Source organism: Chiloscyllium plagiosum, unplaced genomic scaffold (genome assembly GCF_037043375.1).
Source record: "Chiloscyllium plagiosum isolate Xiang-an unplaced genomic scaffold, Cpla_swu_hap1 HiC_scaffold_7, whole genome shotgun sequence".
NCBI lineage: Eukaryota > Metazoa > Chordata > Chondrichthyes > Orectolobiformes > Hemiscylliidae > Chiloscyllium > Chiloscyllium plagiosum.
Window position 1 is genome coordinate 59,761,117 of NW_028270145.1, and position 18,420 is coordinate 59,779,536.

General features: G+C 44.9%; 1 protein-coding gene across 1 annotated transcript; it reads right to left on the reverse strand.

Annotated features, from left to right (window-relative positions):
• Window positions 1-15,490: 15,490 nt before the first annotated feature.
• Window positions 15,491-16,890, reverse strand: LOC122551604 (protein reprimo). Its single transcript, XM_043693774.2, has one exon. The coding sequence runs from the start codon at window positions 16,624-16,626 to the stop codon at window positions 16,231-16,233; it is 396 nt and encodes a 131-aa protein (XP_043549709.1). The 5' UTR covers window positions 16,627-16,890; the 3' UTR covers window positions 15,491-16,230.
• Between the last annotated feature and the right edge of the window lie 1,530 nt (window positions 16,891-18,420).

Sequence of the window (18,420 nt, forward strand, 5' to 3'; positions counted from 1 at the left end):
AGTCTGCAACTTTAAAGAGAGAGTCACACATTGCTTGCTATAGTGAGTTTGATCTTGGATAGGTACAAAAGTGGTATAAAATAATAGACAATGGTTTCCAAAAATTTCTAATGGTGTAGTGGTGACCTTGGTCAAGCGGGTTGACATAAGAAGAGATGTTATTTACCTGGAATCTTTCAGATAAATGTTCAGAAGGCAACGGGACAAGATAATTGGAGTGGTCAATGCCAGAAGCCTCAACTCAAGGACATGAATGCATTATCACAAAATGTTCAATGACCTCACAAGTGGTGTATTTGATGCATCCTCCAATATCATGTCCCTCCAACTACATTGCTAATCTTATCCTGAGCTCAATTAACTGCACTCCTATCATTCACCAACAAACACGAACAACCATGATTCAAAACAACCATTAATGCAAACTTAGCGCTACTGAGAAATTCATACCCATACATCATAGCCTGGAAACACTTTCATCTATTCCAAAATAACTGTCCATCATCCAATACACCACACAACACTCACTGACATACCACACTCCTTCTTGTAGAGTAAAATAGACTACTATCTAAAATAGATAACCTAATATTACAATCAGGCAAGGAGGGGGGAATCTGCAACCTTCTTTTTTAAATCCCCCCTCAATTAGCTGCAACAAATACTTCAAATACAAATACTTTAACTTTTCTTTTTTTGGCACACAGCAATGTTTTCTTGAGTAAAATAGAAATTTGATTACCTACTGCCTCAAAAAATGTAAAACATGCAACATTGAAATGACACACACACACATAATACGTTTAAAGGAAACAAGGGGAGAGTGTCTAGGACAAATATAAAGATAAATGCAAATACAGTTTTAAAGTTCTCAAAATCCTTGAGTTGTGGGAGAAGGAGTGAAACCCAAGCGCACAACTGATCGGCTGATGTCTTCTTTCATCAATGAGATTTGTATAATCCTGAGTTCACAGGGTAGTCCCACGAGAGATGAGAAGGCACAAGGAGAGTGAGAGTGAGAGACACACAGAGGGATAGAGATCTTGCTTAGAAATCCATTTATCTCCTTAAGCAAGCTACTGAAACACAACTGATTTGCATACTCCTGCATATAGTTCTATTATCTGTATAAACTGAATGCTTCACTGGCAACCTTTCAACTTTCAATAAATAAATTTATTTTGCAAGCGTGAATCAAACAAATGATGCAAATATCTGAATGCTGACTTGTTTGGCCATGATGTGGAGGTGCCAGTGCTGGACTGGAGTGGACAAGGTCAGAAGCCACACATCACCAGGTTATAGTCGAACAGGTTTATTTGAAATCACAAGCTTTTGGAGCACTGTTGGACCATAAACTGGTGTCATATTACTTCTGATCTTAATTATTTGGTTTCACTGTCTTTGGATGAAATAATAAATTTCATACTGATTTCACAAACCTTACCTCAATCTGCAGTCGGGTAATCACAGCAGCCATTTTAGGTCAAAATTGTTCCTCATTAAAATTCATTTTAGACCTTAAAAGTCTCAGAAATTTTAAAATAAAGACGATAGAAGTTGAATATCAATAGTCCATGGGTTCCTTCTGTGCTGTCAAGGCAGTTAAAATATTGTTAAAGACCTCCAAAAGGTCTGTTCAATCACAATTTACATGATAGCTAATGTTTGCTTTTGTTTGCATGCTTGATACATGAACCATATAGTCAGATGATATTCCTCACTACCCACTAACCACCCTTTTTCTTCTTGTGGTGGGTCAAATGTAGATGGCACATTGGACTGCCACATCATGAAAGCCTCATGACTGCTGCCAAGAAACTGGCCATTGATCTCCATGAAACATTATGTATCATCACAAGCTTGCACCAAATTGACAGAGTACAATCTTATCCAGCTCTTACGCATCTCAGAATTCACATGTGGTACTTGCAAAGAAGTATGCATGAAATGAATAGCACTCAGCTCAATAGTGAAACCTCCAAACATCAAAAAGCCATGTGCTTGTTTTGCCTGATTCTCTCAAGCAAGAGAGAATTGCACGTACTTTGTTGTCTTTGCATACAGAACCTCAGTTATCCCATTTTATGCCATTTTACTGAAAATGTGTTGCTGGAAAAGCGCAGCAGGTCAGGCAGCATCCAAGGAACAGGGGAATCGGCGTTTCGGGCATAAGCCCTTCTTCAGGAATGAGGAAAGTGTGTCCAGCAGGCTAAGATAAAAGGTAGGGAGGAGGGACTTGGGGGAGAAGGGTCAAGGTGAGGGTGATAGGCCGGAGTGGGTGGGGGCAGAGAGGTCAGGAAGAAGATTGCAGGTTAGGAAGACGGTGCTGAGTTCGAGGGATTTGACTGAGACAAGGTGGGGGGAGGGGAAATGAGGAAACTGGAGAAATCTGAGTTCATCCCTTGTAGTTGGAGGGTTCCCAGGCAGAAGATGAGGCGCTCTTCCTCCAACCGTCGTGTTGCCATGGTCTGGCGATGGAGGAGTCCAAGGACCTGCATGTCCTTGGTGGAGTGGGAGGGGGAGTTAAAGTGTTGGGCTACGGGGTGGTTGGGTTGGTTGGTCCGGGTGTCCCAGAGGTGTTCTCTGAAACGTTCCGCAAGTAGGCGGCCTGTCTCCCCAATATAGAGGAGGCCACATCGGGTGCAGCGGATGCAATAGATGATGTGTGTGGAGGTGCAGGTGAATTTGTGGTGGATATGGAACTGTCCCTTGGGGCCTTGGAGTGAAGTAAGGGGGGAGGTGTGGGTGCAAGTTTTGCATTTCTTGCGGTTGCAGAGGAAGGTTCAGGGAGTGGAGGTTGGGTTGGTGGGGGGTGTGGACGTGACGAGGGAGTCACAGAGGGAGTGATCAGTCCTCAGCAGAGGCCTCACCTTCATTCCTCTACGCTCTCGGACCAACGAGTTCAACATGCGACGTGACATCGAACAATTCTTCCGCCGCCTTCGCCTCCGCGCCTACTTCTTCAACCAAGATTCTCGCCCACCCTCTGACAACCCCTTCTCCCACCTCCAACACACCCCATCCACCTGGACACCCCGTGCTGACCTCTTACCCGCCCTCGATCTCTTCATAGCCAACTGCCGCCGCAACATTAACCGCCTCAACTTCTCCACCCCCTCACCCACTCCAACCTCTCATCCTCGGAACGTGCAGCCCTCCACTCCCTCCATTCCAACCCCAACCTCACTAACAAACCAGCAGACAAGGGAGGCGCAGTAGTAGTTTTGCGCACCAACCTTTACACCGCTGAGGCTAAACGCCAGCTCGCGGACACCTCCTCCTACTGTCCCCTTGACCATGACCCCCACCTCCCACCACCAAACCATCATCTCCCAGACCATCCAGAACCTCATCACCTCAGGGGATCTCCCATCCACCGCCTCCAACCTCATAGTCCCACAACCCCGCACCGCCCGTTTCTACCTCCTGCCCAAAATCCACAAACCTGACTGCCCCGGCCGACCCATTGTCTCAGCCTGCTCCTGCCCCACTGAACTCATCTCTGCATACCTCAACACGGTCCTGTCCCCCTTAGTCCAAGAACTCCCCACCTACGTTCGGGACACCACCCACGCCCTCCACCTCCTCCATGATTTTCGCTTCCCCGGTCCCCAACGCCTTATCTTCACCATGGACATCCAGTCCCTGTACATCTCCATCCCCCATCACGAAGGACTTAAAGCCCTCCGCTTCTTCCTTTCCCGCCGTACCAACCAGTACCCTTCCACCGACACCCTCCTTCGACTGACTGAACTGGTCCTCACCCTGAACAACTTCTCTTTCCAATCCTCCCACTTCCTCCAAACCAAAGGAGTAGCCATGGGCACCCGCATGGGCCCCAGCTATGCCTGCCTCTTCGTAGGATATGTGGAACAGTCCATCTTCCGCAGCTACACTGGCACCACCCCCCACCTTTTCCTCCGCTACATCGATGATTGTATCGGCACTGCCTCGTGCTCCCACGAGGAGGTTGAACAGTTCATCCACTTTACCAACACCTTCCACCCCGACCTCAAATTCACCTGGACCGTCTCAGACTCCTCCCTCCCCTTCCTAGACCTTTCCATTTCTATCTCGGGTGACCAAATCGACACGGACATTTACTATAAACCGACCGACTCCCACAGCTACCTAGACTACACTTCCTCCCACCCTGCCCCCTGTAAAAACGCCATCCCATATTCCCAATTCCTTCGTCTCCGCCGCATCTGCTCCCAGGAGGACCAGTTCCAAAACAGTACAACCCAGATGGCCTCCTTCTTCAAGGACCGCAATTTCCCGCCAGACGTAGTCGACGATGCCCTCCACCACATCTCTTCCACTTCCCGCTCCTCCGCCCTTGAGCCCCGCCCTCCAACCGCCACCAGGACAGAACCCCACTGGTCCTGACCTACCACCCCACCAACCTCCATGTACAACGTTTCATCCGCCGTCATTTCCACCACCTCCAAACGGACCCCACCACCAGGGATATATTTCCCTCCCCTCCCCTATCAGCGTTCCGAAAAGACCACTCCCTCCGTGACTCCCTCGTCAGGTCCACACCCCCCACCAACCCAACCTCCACTCCCGGCACCTTCCCCTGCAACCGCAAGAAATGCAAAACTTGCGCCCATACCTCCCCCCTTACTTCCCTCCAAGGCCCCAAGGGACAGTTCCATATCCGCCACAAATTCACCTGCACCTCCACACACATCATCTATTACATCCGCTGCACCCGATGTGGTCTCCTCTATATTGGGGAGACAGGCCGCCTACTTGCGGAACGTTTCAGAGAACACCTCTGGGACACCCGGACCAACCAACCCAACCACCCCGTAGCCCAACACTTTAACTCCCCCTCCCACTCCACCAAGGACATGCAGGTCCTTGGACTCCTCCATCGCCAGACCATGGCAACACGACGGTTGAAGGAAGAGCGCCTCATTTTCTGCCTGGGAACCCTCCAACCACAAGGGATGAACTCAGATTTCTCCAGTTTCCTCATTTCCCCTCCCCCCACCTTGTCTCAGTCAAATCCCTTGAACTCAGCACCGCCTTCCTAACCTGCAATCTTCTTCCTGACCTCTCCGCCCCCACCCCACTCCGGCCTATCACCCTCACCTTGACCTCCCTCCACCTATCGCATTTCCAAAGCCCCTCCCCCAAGTCCCTCCTCCCTACCTTTTATCTTAGCCTGCTGGACACACTTTCCTCATCCCTGAAGAAGGGCTTATGTCCGAAATGTCGATTTCCCGTTCCTTGGATGCTGCCTGACCTGCTGCGCTTTTCCAGCAACACATTTTCAGCTCTGATCTCCAGCATCTGCAGCCCTCACTTTCTCCTATGCCATTTTACTGGCAAACTATGAGGAGATGAAATTCCAGTCTCGAAGGAGCCAGATGCATAAAGGTCCATTACCATGGTTATCTTCACAGTCACTGGAAATGTGGCTACAGCAGGTAGTAGATTTTAATGAGGTCCTCCTCAGTGAAGCCAAGCCACCTAATACACTGTTACCTGCTCAGGGTAAGTATTGCCAATTATTTTTGAACACTGTGGATGGAAAAGACCAACTCCTAGGACCCTTTCTCCCTCACCAGTTCCTGCCTTTCCAAAGCTCCATTCTGAAGAAGAGTCATATTGGATTTAAAATGTAAACTCTGAATTTCTCTTCATGTCAGACTCGCTGAGTTTCTCCAGCCTGCTCTCGCTATTTATTTCAGCTTCCAGCAATTGCAGTGCTTTGCTTTTACTTTAGCACTAGAATCAAATTTGATTGATGATGTTTATTGATGTCACAATCTGGCAGAAGATCTGTGCCTTCATCAACATGGGATCCATCACAATAAGTGTGCATGAGCCCAGTGGATGACGTTTGGGAGGCAAACAATCATTGAAAGTGATGAAAAAAATGGTCTCTGTGCATCTGGATACAGCAGCCACATTATTTAATCTAATGATGTACCAAATTAATAAAGAACTAGTCGAACTGCAATGATCTCCAGCATTAACCTCATAAAGGTTAATCTGTGCCTTGATAAACTTTTGAACAATATTTCATTAATAAAGTATCAAGTATAATGTATACAATATGTGATACAAGTGCACATCTACTCAGGATTCACATCATTTACAAAAGAACAAAGTACCTCCCTGTCTGTGAAGATCCAAACCCAGTTTGCCAGTTTTAATAAATCAATCAAGTAAATGGACTACTTTGCTCCTAGGATCACAAGACAATAAATTCTCATTAATAATTTGTGACATCAGTTTTCTTCTCAAGCAAACTTCTCAAGGGAGTAAATTATGTGTGATCAACATTTTCAGACATTATTTGTTACACAAGTGATACACCAGTGAAATAAATACAGTACATGATTATTTTTGAGTTGAATTCATTCACATGGAGAAATATGGTGGAATGTAAAGGGTATATCCCAAATAAGGTTGATAGCTCTTTACTGTTTACACAACGTTGATGCAATTTTATGAGAAGTTGCACTTCCGTTTCTTGTGATAGCTCATGATTCAGGATCAGGAACTTTTTTCTAGTCATGACATTGCCATGACTGAGGGCAGTTGTACAGCCCTGGGTTTCAATAATACCAGATGAAATGGAAATTGTGCAAGTAGTCTCCCCTGGAGTCATTGGTTAATGAGCTTGAAGGACCATGAACAAGCCAAAAATTCAGAAACATTTTCTAGTGAAGTCTACTTATTGGTGCTGGTTTGCTGCAATACGTCACTCAGGCAATGGTTTTCTTTCTCAAGGAATGCCTATAGAGACGTATTGCTTGTAGGATATCATCATTGTAAGATATCCTGCTAATGTGTCACATTTTAGCCTAATGCTTTCTTCGGTTTTGTGATCTTGGAGGAATCAGGACTGTCCTATTCTGCATGTTCCTAGTGTTTTTTTTTAAATTCATTAGCGGTAATGTGTTTGTTTCTTTTCCAAACTGTATCCTTGCCACATGAAGCAAATCATGAGCAACTTAGTTTGTGGTGAAAGATAGGTGATTTTTGGGTTGCTCCAATGCAGTGAATCAAACTTCAGAGCTCTCCTGGGAATGAGTAAAATTGAGCCCTGCTGTCATTTCCTCCCATCTGCCACAGCATGCAGCATTAAGAGACTCAATGAAGTGGACTACTATTTCAGGGTCATTTTGCAATTTCCACCAGCCATACTGAAACCAGTGGGCCTGTAACTCATAGGAATGACTAAATTAATGAAGAGGTTTAGAAGCAAAAAAAAAGATTACTACATGGGTACAAATAGGATGGCTGGCCCTTCTGTCATACAAAAAAAATTCTTAAACTCAACCTCTCTTTCTGCAAGTATAGTGAGTTCACACTATCTGGGTTAGCACTAATCACCTATCAGGCCCTCATCTAAATGGAGAAGTGAAACACAGCCATTGAGCCTGGCACAGCAAGGCAAGTTAGTACCAGTTAGGCTGGAAGCAGCGCTTGACAAGGTGTCTGTGCATGTCTTGTGCTTTTATTTTAGCCTCAAGAAATAACAAAATCAGGCAGTTTAGTATATGGTGCTGCATAATGTTACCAAAGATTGTGCTATTGCCCTCGTCTTTGTGTCATTTTCATCCCATTTCTCTTAGACAGACTTAGATAAAGGATTAAGATTTACAAGCGATAAAACATCACAGACAGCAAATCTCCTGCAGAAATATCACATTGAGTCCATTCCATTAAATGCTAACCTATTCATATAAGCACACATAGGGATGAATTGTGAATTGGAGGGATTGCAAATCCTGACTTGGAGTTTCCACACCATATCAGAGAATGGAACAGTATGTGTCTAGCTGGCGTGATATTTTATCATAAACTATTAGCTCTCTGTGGCATAACATAGACAACGTGTTCACTCCAATTGACATTGCAACTGGGCTGTCAAAGGGCAGCCTGCCTTTGCAGCTTTAATGGAGGCTCAAATTGGAATTATTGTGGCTTTAAGCTCCACCATGTGTGTGTTCTTTGAAAAGCCTGGGAAACAAATGGAAAGCAACTTCAATCATATCTCAGCCTGCTCACCAACAAATCAGTGGAAGCTACAGACCCATGGGATCATAGTGGAGTTGCAGAAAGAAAACATGCTGCTGGCCGGCCAATTGGCAGGAGCTGGAGGCCAAAGTCTCGGCTCGCCTAGGCCGCTGGACAGGAGTGCTCCGAGTGCTATCTTACAGGAGTTGAGTGCTGGTCATAAACCAGCTGGTGGCCGCCATGCTGTGGTACCGGCTGGTCACTTTGGTCCCTCCTCCTGGCTTTGTTGCTGACATCCAGAGAACATTGGTCGACTTCTTCTGGGACAAAAAGATACACTAGGTCGCTGCGCAGGTTCTGAGTCTCCCTATTGAGGAGGGCGGTCAGTGGCTGGTTTGCGTCCGCACCCAGGTCGCGACGTTCCGCCTTCAGACCTTTACGTCGAGCCTCCTCCTAGGTGGTGCGCCCTGGCGATGTATTTTTTCCGCCAGGTGCGTAGCCTCAACTACAACACGCAGCTCCTGTTCGTCGACCGTGACGGTTTGGAGGTCGCCCTCAAGACGCTGCCTGTCTTTTACCAGGACCTGATCACTGTCTGGAACATGGTCGAATCGCGCCGCGCCTACCCTCCGGCAGGAGTAGCGGCTGTCGTCAGGGAGCCGTTGCTCAGGAATCCGCACCTCCGTACTCGCGGGTTCGAGTGGCTGTCGGAGGGGAGGGCCGTGGTGGCGAGGGTGACCAGGGTCGGGGACGTGCTGGGTGCCGGGGGCCTGGGCTGGACGCTGCAGCAGGACATAGCGAGCAGGGCAGCGGTAGACATCCGGTACGTGGCCACCGCCATCCGACGCCTTAAAATGGCGGTGCTCGGACCCGACGTAGTGCACCAGTTGGAGGATGCTCAGGTGTGCGGTGGGATCCCGTCCGCGCTCACCCCAGCCCAGACGGAATTTCACATTGGCCCCAAGGTCCCGTACTTCCCGCGGGAGCCTGTGCCCCACAACCTGAGCCGCCTCCGAAATTTTAATTTTGTTCCCTTCCAGGGGGTAAAAAAGGAGGGCCCTGTATAGACTACTGCTGCACACCGTCCACCTCTTCTCCCTCATCCACCGTCCGGACACGCCTTGGCGTGCCCATTTGCCACCGGGCGGTGGAGATCCCCAGTGGAGGGCTCTCTACGTGGGAGTCCTCCCCCTTTCTCTCGGGGATCTGGGGTGGAGGGTGCTGCACGCAGCAGTCCCTGCAACCGCAGATTGCGGTGGTTCACGGACTCCCAGCCCAACTGCTTGTTCTCTGGCGCTGTGGAGTCCATGGACCATGTGTATACTGGGTGTAGGCGTTAGCACTCCCTTTTTGATTTTCTCAAAAACCTCCTCTTCTGTTTTTGGTTGCACTTCAGTCCCACGCTCCTGATCTTCGGGCACCTGGTACGGAGGAGGGAGGGCAGGTCTGAAGACCTCCTCGTGGGTCTGCTCCTGGGCCTGGTCAAACTGGCCATCAACAGGTCCAGGCAGCGGGCCGTGGAGGGGGTCTTTAGGGCTGACTGCCTGCCCCTCTTCCGCGGTTACGTTAGGGCCTGGGTGTCCTTGGAGAAGGAGCACGCGGTGTCCACCAACACGCTGGAGTTGTTCAGGGAGAGGTGGGCGCCGCAGGGAGTGGAGTGCATTATTTCCCCCTCCAACTCTATTTTGATTTAGTCCCTATCCTCCCCTTCACTGTTTTGATCACACAGCATTGCCCTTTGATGTGAAGGGCAGTGTTTGTCACTGGCCACTAGGGTGTTTTCCTATCTTCCTGGTGGTGGAAACTGAATAAAGATTTGTGCACCTTGTGTCTTTCACTGTGCATCACACCTGCACACACACACACCATGGGTGCTGGGGAAAAAAATAAGCACTACCACGGTTAGGCGGTAGTGTGGGGGTTAAAATAAAAGAAAAAAAAAGAAAACATGCTGCCCTCTCATAGGTTGTCAGCACATCTGTTTTATCTCCAACTCTCTCAACCAATGACCAACATGGCACCAGAAAGCCCTCTGAACCAGATTGCCCCAGAACAACTGAGATGTCATAGTCTACTGCTGAGATGTTTACAGCTGCCTCTATTTCATTCTGATTTGCTAGGGGTTAAAAATCATTGTCATCTGTCCTTTGAAACCTTCCACCACAGATACTGAAAACAATGGGTCTGTAATTCATCAGAATGATAACATAGGCAAGGAGCCTTAGAATGGAAAAAAGAATAGGTTACCACATGAGTGAAAATAAGATGGCTGGCCCTTCTATCATCCAAGCAAAATCACAGCTTTTGACTATGTGATTTTGCAGTGTGGCTAACTCTACACAGTGAGCAAGTATTATACATTGGATGGTCAGAAATTGAAAGTTCATTATTGTTGGGTGGAAGGTCAGGTAGAAATTTCAGAGTAGTATTAATGTTGTGAAGTGGGGATGGGCGAAGGATTAGGATGAAAGAACAATTAGTCAATCAACTGTCAGTAAAGCTCTCCAGCTGCAGGTCTAAAAGGATATCACTGCAATGGTGAATTTAAATTTCTGTGGCCAAAGAAAGAATTTGCTCCATAAACTCAGATACAGCAATGTAACAGTTAGGTTGGGGTGAGATTGGTTCCCAAAAACTTTCATAGTGATTGTTATTTTCTGCAGAAAAATCACATTATTGTAAGTAATGGCAGCATTAATACTTAGAAAATTTGGCGGTATAATTAGGGGCACAATTAGGTCACAGAGCACAACTGGTCACAGAAATTGCATTTAGGAGCAGCAGGGTTGCTCAGTGGTGAGCACTGCTGCCTCACAATGCCAGAAACCCAGGTTTGATCCACCTTTGGGTGACTGTCTGAGTAAAGTTTGCACGTTCTCCCTGTGCCTGTGTGGGTTGCCACTCGGTGCCAGAGTATGCTCCTACAGTCTGAGATTGTGCACATTAGATGGACTGGGATATGCTGTAGTGGCCAGGAAAATACAGGCGAGGTGGATTAATCATGGTAAATGCTGGGTTATGAGAATGGGGTAGGTTTGGGTGGGATGCTCTTCAGTGGGTTGGTACAGATTTGATGGACTGAATAGTCACGTTCTGCACTGCCAGATTTTATGATTGTAAAATCAGACAAATTAAACAATATTTACAGAAGCCTAATGAAAAGTAATGTTGGCTACTAATAGAATGGATTGGTGACAGACAAAAGTTCATAAATACGTGTTTTATTTTAAGAAGCATGCTGAATATAATGTTTTTTTAAGAAAACTGTTTGGACATGCTATGGACCATCTGCTTACAGGTGGAGCTTGAAAACAGACCTTCTCACCTAGAGGTAAGAATACCCCCTGAATTTTGTTAATTAGGTCATAAGAGTGCAAGAATAAGGAGTTCATGCTGGATTTATGCAAGATGCAACACATGATTATGTGTAGTTTGGGGACCACACTATAGGAATGATGTGAATAAAGTGGAAAGATTGCAGTGGTTAGATTGGGACAAAAGCATTTAACAAAGTTCCTCATTGTAGGCTTGTCCAGAAGATTATGTTAGTGCTGAGACTTTGTTGTTTGCAATATAAAGAAATGATTCAGATAAAAATGTAGGTGGTCTGATTAGCAAGTTTGCAGAAGGCATAACAATTGTTGGAGTTATGGTTAGTGAGGAAGGTTGTCAAAGGATGCAGCAGGAAATAGATCGTTTTGGGAGGTCAAATGCAAGAGGAATGTATACAGGAAATGGCAGGATATTTAAGCAACATTCATATACAGAGGGAAATTGGGTGCAAGTCTGTGGTTCAAGAAAGATGCAACACAGTGAAAAAGATGGTACAAAAGGCATACTAGCATTGAAGGCAAGAATGCTCCGACACGGAGTTGAAAAATTGGCATGTCATGTTGCAGCTGTATCAAACTTTAGTTCAGCCACAATTGGAATATTGTTTGCAGTCCTAGTTGCCACACTATAGGAAGGATGTGGAGGCTTCAGGAAGAGTTCAAGAGGTTTACCAGAATATTACCTGGGTGGAAGTGCATTGGCTATAAGGGGATGTTGGACTGCTTTCCACTAGTGTTGAAGGTTGAGGGCTGACCTGACAGAAGTGTGTAACATTGGGAGAGGCATGGATTGGGTGGATAGTCTTTTTTACAGGGTGGAATTGTCAAATAGTAGGGATCATAAGTTTAAGGTGTGAGGGGAAAACTTTAAAGGGAGATGCACAAAGCAAATCTTTTGTTTAAAACAGATGGTAGTAGTATATGGAACATGCTATCTGGGGAAGTTGGAGAAGCAGATACAATAACAAAATTTAAGAGGCATTTAGACAGACACATGAACAGGCAGGGAATAGAGGGATATGGGCCATGTAAAGCCAGATGAAATTAATTTAGAATGGCATAATGGTCAGCACAGACATGGAGGGCCAAAAGGGTCTGTTTCTGCTATACTGTTATGTTGTATGTTCTAAGAGATTTATAAGAATAAGTCCAGGAATGCAAAACTAAAGTTATAAAGATTTGAGAAGTTAGTAATGTTCTCCTTAGACAGAAAAGCACTGAGAGGAGATCTGATAAAGTTTTCAAAATCATGACAATTTGGACAGAATCAACGTTTTCAATTCTCACAATCAAGAATGAGAGAGCACAGTTTAAAAGTATTTGCAAAAATAATAAATGAGATATACAGAAAACTGTTTCACAGAATTATTTGCTCAGCTTTGGAATGCACCTGAAAGTCTGGTGGATGCAAAGTTACAGGTTTCAAGATGGCATTGTATTTTAAATAATGAACTGAATGTGCAGGCCTACAGGAAAAAGGCAGGAGAATGACACTAAATCATAATACTCACTTGAAGAGCTAGTGCAAGCATGCTGGGCTGAATGGCTTCTTCTGCACCATAATAATTCAGTATTACTACTATGCCACAGATTTTAAAAATAAAATAAAAGAATTGTGGATGCTGGAAATCTGAAACAAAAACAGAAACTGCTTGAGAAACTCAGATCTGGCAGCATTTGTGGAGAGAAAAGATGAAGGGCTTTTGCCTGAAACATCGATTCTGCTGCTCCTCAGATGTTGCCTGACCTGCTGTGTTTTTCCAGCACCACACTCTCCACTCAGATCTCCAACATCTGCAGTCCTCACTTTTTCCTCTGTGGAGAGAAAGCAGAGTTAACATTCAGGTACAATGAGGAAGAGTCATTGGATCCAAAATGTTAAGACTTCTAATGCAGCTTAAAGGCAGTATTAGGCATTTTTTTGTGAAATAGTTGCAAGCTGGTTTTGATGAGAACTAACATCACCAGTAATCCATGATACTGTTACAGCCCAGCCCTCAATAATCTACTATTAAAACATCTGACAAAATGTTGTTCCAGGTACTAAGTCAGAAGAACTGGAGAGGTCCTAGAAAACATGAGACATACAATCATTCTGGTTTACAACATTAATCCAGAACTGATCATGTTGGTTACACCACTCCTATGAATTGAAGAACTGTAAAATAACATTGGTTTTGTGAGGCATCCACAAAACTACTCCACATTTACTTTTCTATGATTTTTTTCCATTTCACACACAATCAAACTTTTCCCCCATCACCAAGTCATGGTGACTTTTTTTTGTATTTAAACTGTTAACCATCACCAGTAATACACCTGTGTAGCCAACTGGCAATAGACAATCAAAGCCCGATAAGGACAATGCAACCTACTGCTCCACCTTTAACCAACTGAAATTGATACACAATTGTCAGAGGGCAACCCATAGTTGAATACTTACTCTTCACCCAAGTGTCAAATAGTTCTAATGACCCTCTGTGTGGAAGCTCAGCCTGCTTTAATGATTGGAAATTGGTTCTATGGCATGATTTGCGAACGAACGGCCACGCTAATGTCAGAATTAAGCTTGGTATACACTCAGTTACTAACGTAGAATCCACCGTTTGGGAATGTTACTGCATCTTGATTTAAAAATGCAAAGTATAAATAACTTACACTTATCTCAAAACACTTCACAAATCAACGAATTACATTTGATACACTGTTATTGGTGTTCGAGGTGGCTCCCGCAGCCAATTTGTACCCACCCAACTGATAAACATCAATTCAGCGTCGTGACCATTAAATCTGGATTCCGGGTGGTGATGGGGAGACAAATGCCGATCTGCATACTCGGGGACCTCCCTTACGTTTCCCGGAACATTGCCTCGCGGGTTTCCGTGCTATTTCTATTCATTCCATAATGTTCCCATTATTAATAATTCATTTGATAATGATCTGATTCACATTTGATCTCCTGACGATCAATGATAGCAGACTGGGCCTCAGTGCTGATTTACTCGAATTTCCGGGGAGGCTGGCATCCACCTTCCTGCTCTGTCTGCCATTCCAATGTCCTTGAGGATTTCCGGTCTGTTAAAGAACAGCCATTTGATAATCTTCATCTAGCAAACTGTTAAAATCTCAATTGTTAAAGGCTGCTGAACTCATTAGGCCAAAAATACAACTTCAAAAAGAAGGAAAAGGGCAAAGCAATGCAAAATCTCAGAACTGCAACATTTAAAGAGATTTCACTCAAGGGAAAAAAAATTACTTCCCGCTACCACCCACTCAAATATGGAAAGGTCCCCATGAAATTCCGCTAGGAATCTCAGGTCATTCAGCTGTTCCCTAAAGATTTCAGTACTGGCGGTGTTACTGGTTTTCGTCAGAATTATATGGACCAGCTGCCTTCTCTAATTCGTTTGTTTCCACATAATACGCTTGTGTTTGAATTTACGTACAATATAAAGCTTCTCTTGTAGTGTAAAAGTTAATTATTAGTGTCCGGTATATATAGAAATACACGTACATAATATCTCCCTGGCAGCTAAATAGTTATAACTGTATTAATTTGTAACACCTACGCTACCATTTATACACATGGAGGAAGTGCTTTCAATGTTGCACATGACTTTTGGGCGTCCGCACTTCTGCTGTGACTTTGTCATTTTTCTCACATAATTAAGTATTCGCACCGTATGCTGCAACCAAGAAGAACCAAGCTGGGGATGAGACGCGAACTGAAACTGCATGGAGTACACAGCCGACCATATCTTTAACAGGGAATAACGTGGAGATCCTATTTTAGGGAATGATAGCTACTCCTCAATCCAATTCACTCTCCTTCAATAAATTTCTCAAGTTAAAGAGGGTATAGTGATCGCCAAGATCACTTCACAACAGTTCCCAGTTTTCAAAGCAACTGACGTAAATCCAGCGGGAAAAAAAATCCCAAAGCTTCTCTTTTTTTTTAATAAAAATTACTTTGCTGAGGCCCGAGTCTACTTTTAATAACACTTTTCCGAGGTTGCGCTCGCTGTTGCAGGTAATTGCTTTCACTTGGTTACTCAGTAATTCAGGATGTACACCGTTATCTCTTAACAGTCCTTCCCCCTACATCTGGTGCCAAAATGCGGTCAGCAGCTCACTAACTTCATCATTCCTTAAAGAATATTAAACCAAAGAACAAATGTATATATTTTAATAATATTTTGAAATACAAAACAAAATTGATATTTTTCATAACACGTTTGGTATCCGTGGTTAGTAGATGTTAAGGTTTACCGACTGCAATGACAATCTGCAGTCCTTGAGGTTTTGTATCAAGTTTTTCTTATATAAATAACAACATTAAAAATGCAACTTGACTTCGCACATATTTGCGGAAAAGAGCTAACGAAATGCTTTGTAGAAACATTGTAAGCGAAGTACGTCAAGATAAACGACTGATTTAAAATTTAAAAAAAACACAGGATAAATACGAGGGGAGGAGGGGGGATCAAAGAGCGCAATGAACAGGTTATATTTAAAAGTGAACAGTCGGGAAAGTCGTTCCACGTCGCAATATTTGATCGGTTCGTATTTCACTTGTGCAATTATTCATGTACATTCTTCAAAATAATCTGCTTTGGCCACCGAAAGCAATTGGCAAATCGCTTCAGACAGGATGTTTAGTCATTGTCTAAGAGATCACCATCAAAAGGATGCAACATTTTGCCGTTTTGTTTCAAAGTCCAGCGTTACCCGCACAACAGCTGGGAGCAATCCCAACAGCCGGGCTTCCTTGTTCCATGTCGAAAATACTGACTTGCACAAAGATCCCTCCATTTCTCTGGGTTCGGTGCAGGGCATGTCTACTGGAGTCAATGGCACAGCCGTTTTCATGAACCTGTTGTTACGATGCCACGACTTTTGGTGCTCACCTCTAATAAGGGCCAACTATGACCGCTTCCACCTCCTTGGAAGGTCTCCGGTCCTTGACCAAGAAGTTCACCATCCCTTCTGATTTGATGAGCAGATTGCAGCCGAGGAAAAATATCCCAAAGACAACAGTGAGAGATAAGACGCACATCACCGCGATCTGGACCACCCTCATGATGTAGAGGTTTCTCTCATCCGGAGCATTCAGGACCAAGCCATCGTCTGTCGCCACCGAGGAAAGGTTATCAGGACAGCATCTGATCACCGAGCTCAAAGAATCGGTCCCGTTAAAGTAGATGGTGCTCTCAGTCTGATTCACGAGAGTGAAATTCATTGCTGCTACTTCTTGGAGATCGAGCCCGAAGTTGTGCGATGGAACAGGTGGCTTGAGCCAGCGCATTCAGCAATGTGTTCGGTCCGAATGCGGAAAGTTGCAGTCTCTGCACCTCTCGGGAAGCTCAGCTCTCACTGCCCTCCGCCTTCATCCGCCCAGTGACGTTCGCTGTCTGCTCGTCCCATGTGGGAGAGTGCGTTCACTTCGTTCTGGCAATTATATCTGCTCTCGGCTGCAACCATTGGGAAAGAGGAGGGAGTAGGGGGTTTCAGCGTCTGCTCACGGACATGCGAATGCACCCCTGTCTTGGCAGGAGAGATCGGCTGAGTCCACGGAATGGGCGGGAGGTGGAGAAAGCGTTGGTGATTGGTAGCGGACAGGAACAAGCCTGGGGTTCAGCAGCTTGACATCGGTGCTGCCCAGTGAAAGCTGTTTAGTCTTTCAGGAGAACGAGGATGAGTTTTTTTTTCTGTGAAACTATCCAGCTGTACAGTTATAATGACAAAACAAGTGAAGAAATACCGGATTTGTTGCGAAATAGTTTTGTATAAATTAAAAGAGTACGCATTTCAGTTTGTCTTTACAGTCGAGACGGCGGGTATTGAACGGAAAGCAAAGTGTAATTTTCGCGTGCCAATAGTCCACAGTTAAATCTAAGCCCATAAAAGCAGATATTTGCACTTGGTTACACGTTTACTTAACTTGCTTTAATAGTGCATAAAATTATGATAACATATGCTGGCTCTGGTTAAAAAAAGGTACTGTACAATTTCTTTTAAAAAAAACAGAAAGAACGGCGAATTTTGGAAATTGGAAACAAAAACAGAAATTGCTGGAAAATCTCAGTGGGTCTGTGGAGAGAGTTCAGATTCAACGTTTTGGGTCCAGTGACCCTTCCTCTAAATCAATGAGGGGTATGTCGGTTTCCAAGAGATCAATTGCGTTAGGGGACTCTGTCCCAGGTACAGACAGAATTGCAGTGACCAGCAGCGATAAATCAGAATGGTGTGTTGCTTCTTGGTGCCAGGATCAAGGATGTCTCAGAGAGGGTGCAGAATGTTCTCAAGGGGGAGAACCACATAGGAAGGGAAAAGAATGAGATTCTGATGGGAGAATATAGAGAGTTAGGCAGGAATTTAAAAAGGAGGTCCTTGAGAGTAGTAATATCTGGATTACTCCCAGTGCTATGAGCTACTGAGGGTAAGAATAGGAGGATAGAGCAGATGAATGCGTGGCTGAGGAGTTGGTGCATAGGAAAAGGATTCACAGTTTTGGATTATTGGAATCTCTTCTGGGGTAGAAGTGACCTGTACAAGAAGGACGGATTGCACCTGAATTGGAAGGGGACTAATATACTGGCAGCTTAATGTTCCACGATACAAGTGCTACAGGAAGAACAGAAAGGGAGGCAAGGGAGGAGGGGGAGTAGTGTTTTTGGTAAGGAATAACATTATGGTTATACTGAGGGAAGATATTCCTGGAAATACATCCAGTGAATTTATTTGGGTTGAATTAAGAAATAAGAAAGGGATGATGACCTTATTGGAATTGTATTACAGCCCCCCTAATAGTCAGGGAAATTGAGAGACAGATTTGCAATGAGATCTCAGTTATCTGTAGGAATAATAGAGTGGTTATGGTAGGGATTTTAACTTTCCAAACATAGACTGGGACTGCCATAGTGTTAAAGGTTTAGATGGAGAGGCATTTCTTAAGTGTGTACAAGACAGTTTTCTGATTCAGTATGTGGATGTACTGACTAGAGAAGATGCAAACCTTGACCGACTCTTGGGAAATAAGGCAGGGCAGGTGGCTGAGGTGTCAGTGGGGGAGCACTTTGTGGTCAGCGACCATAATTCT

What these genes read in the sequence shown, in the direction of transcription:
- LOC122551604 (XM_043693774.2), bottom strand. Translation starts at nt 16,626, where the DNA reads ATGCGCTGGCTCAAGCCACCTGTTCCATCGCACAACTTCGGGCTCGAT.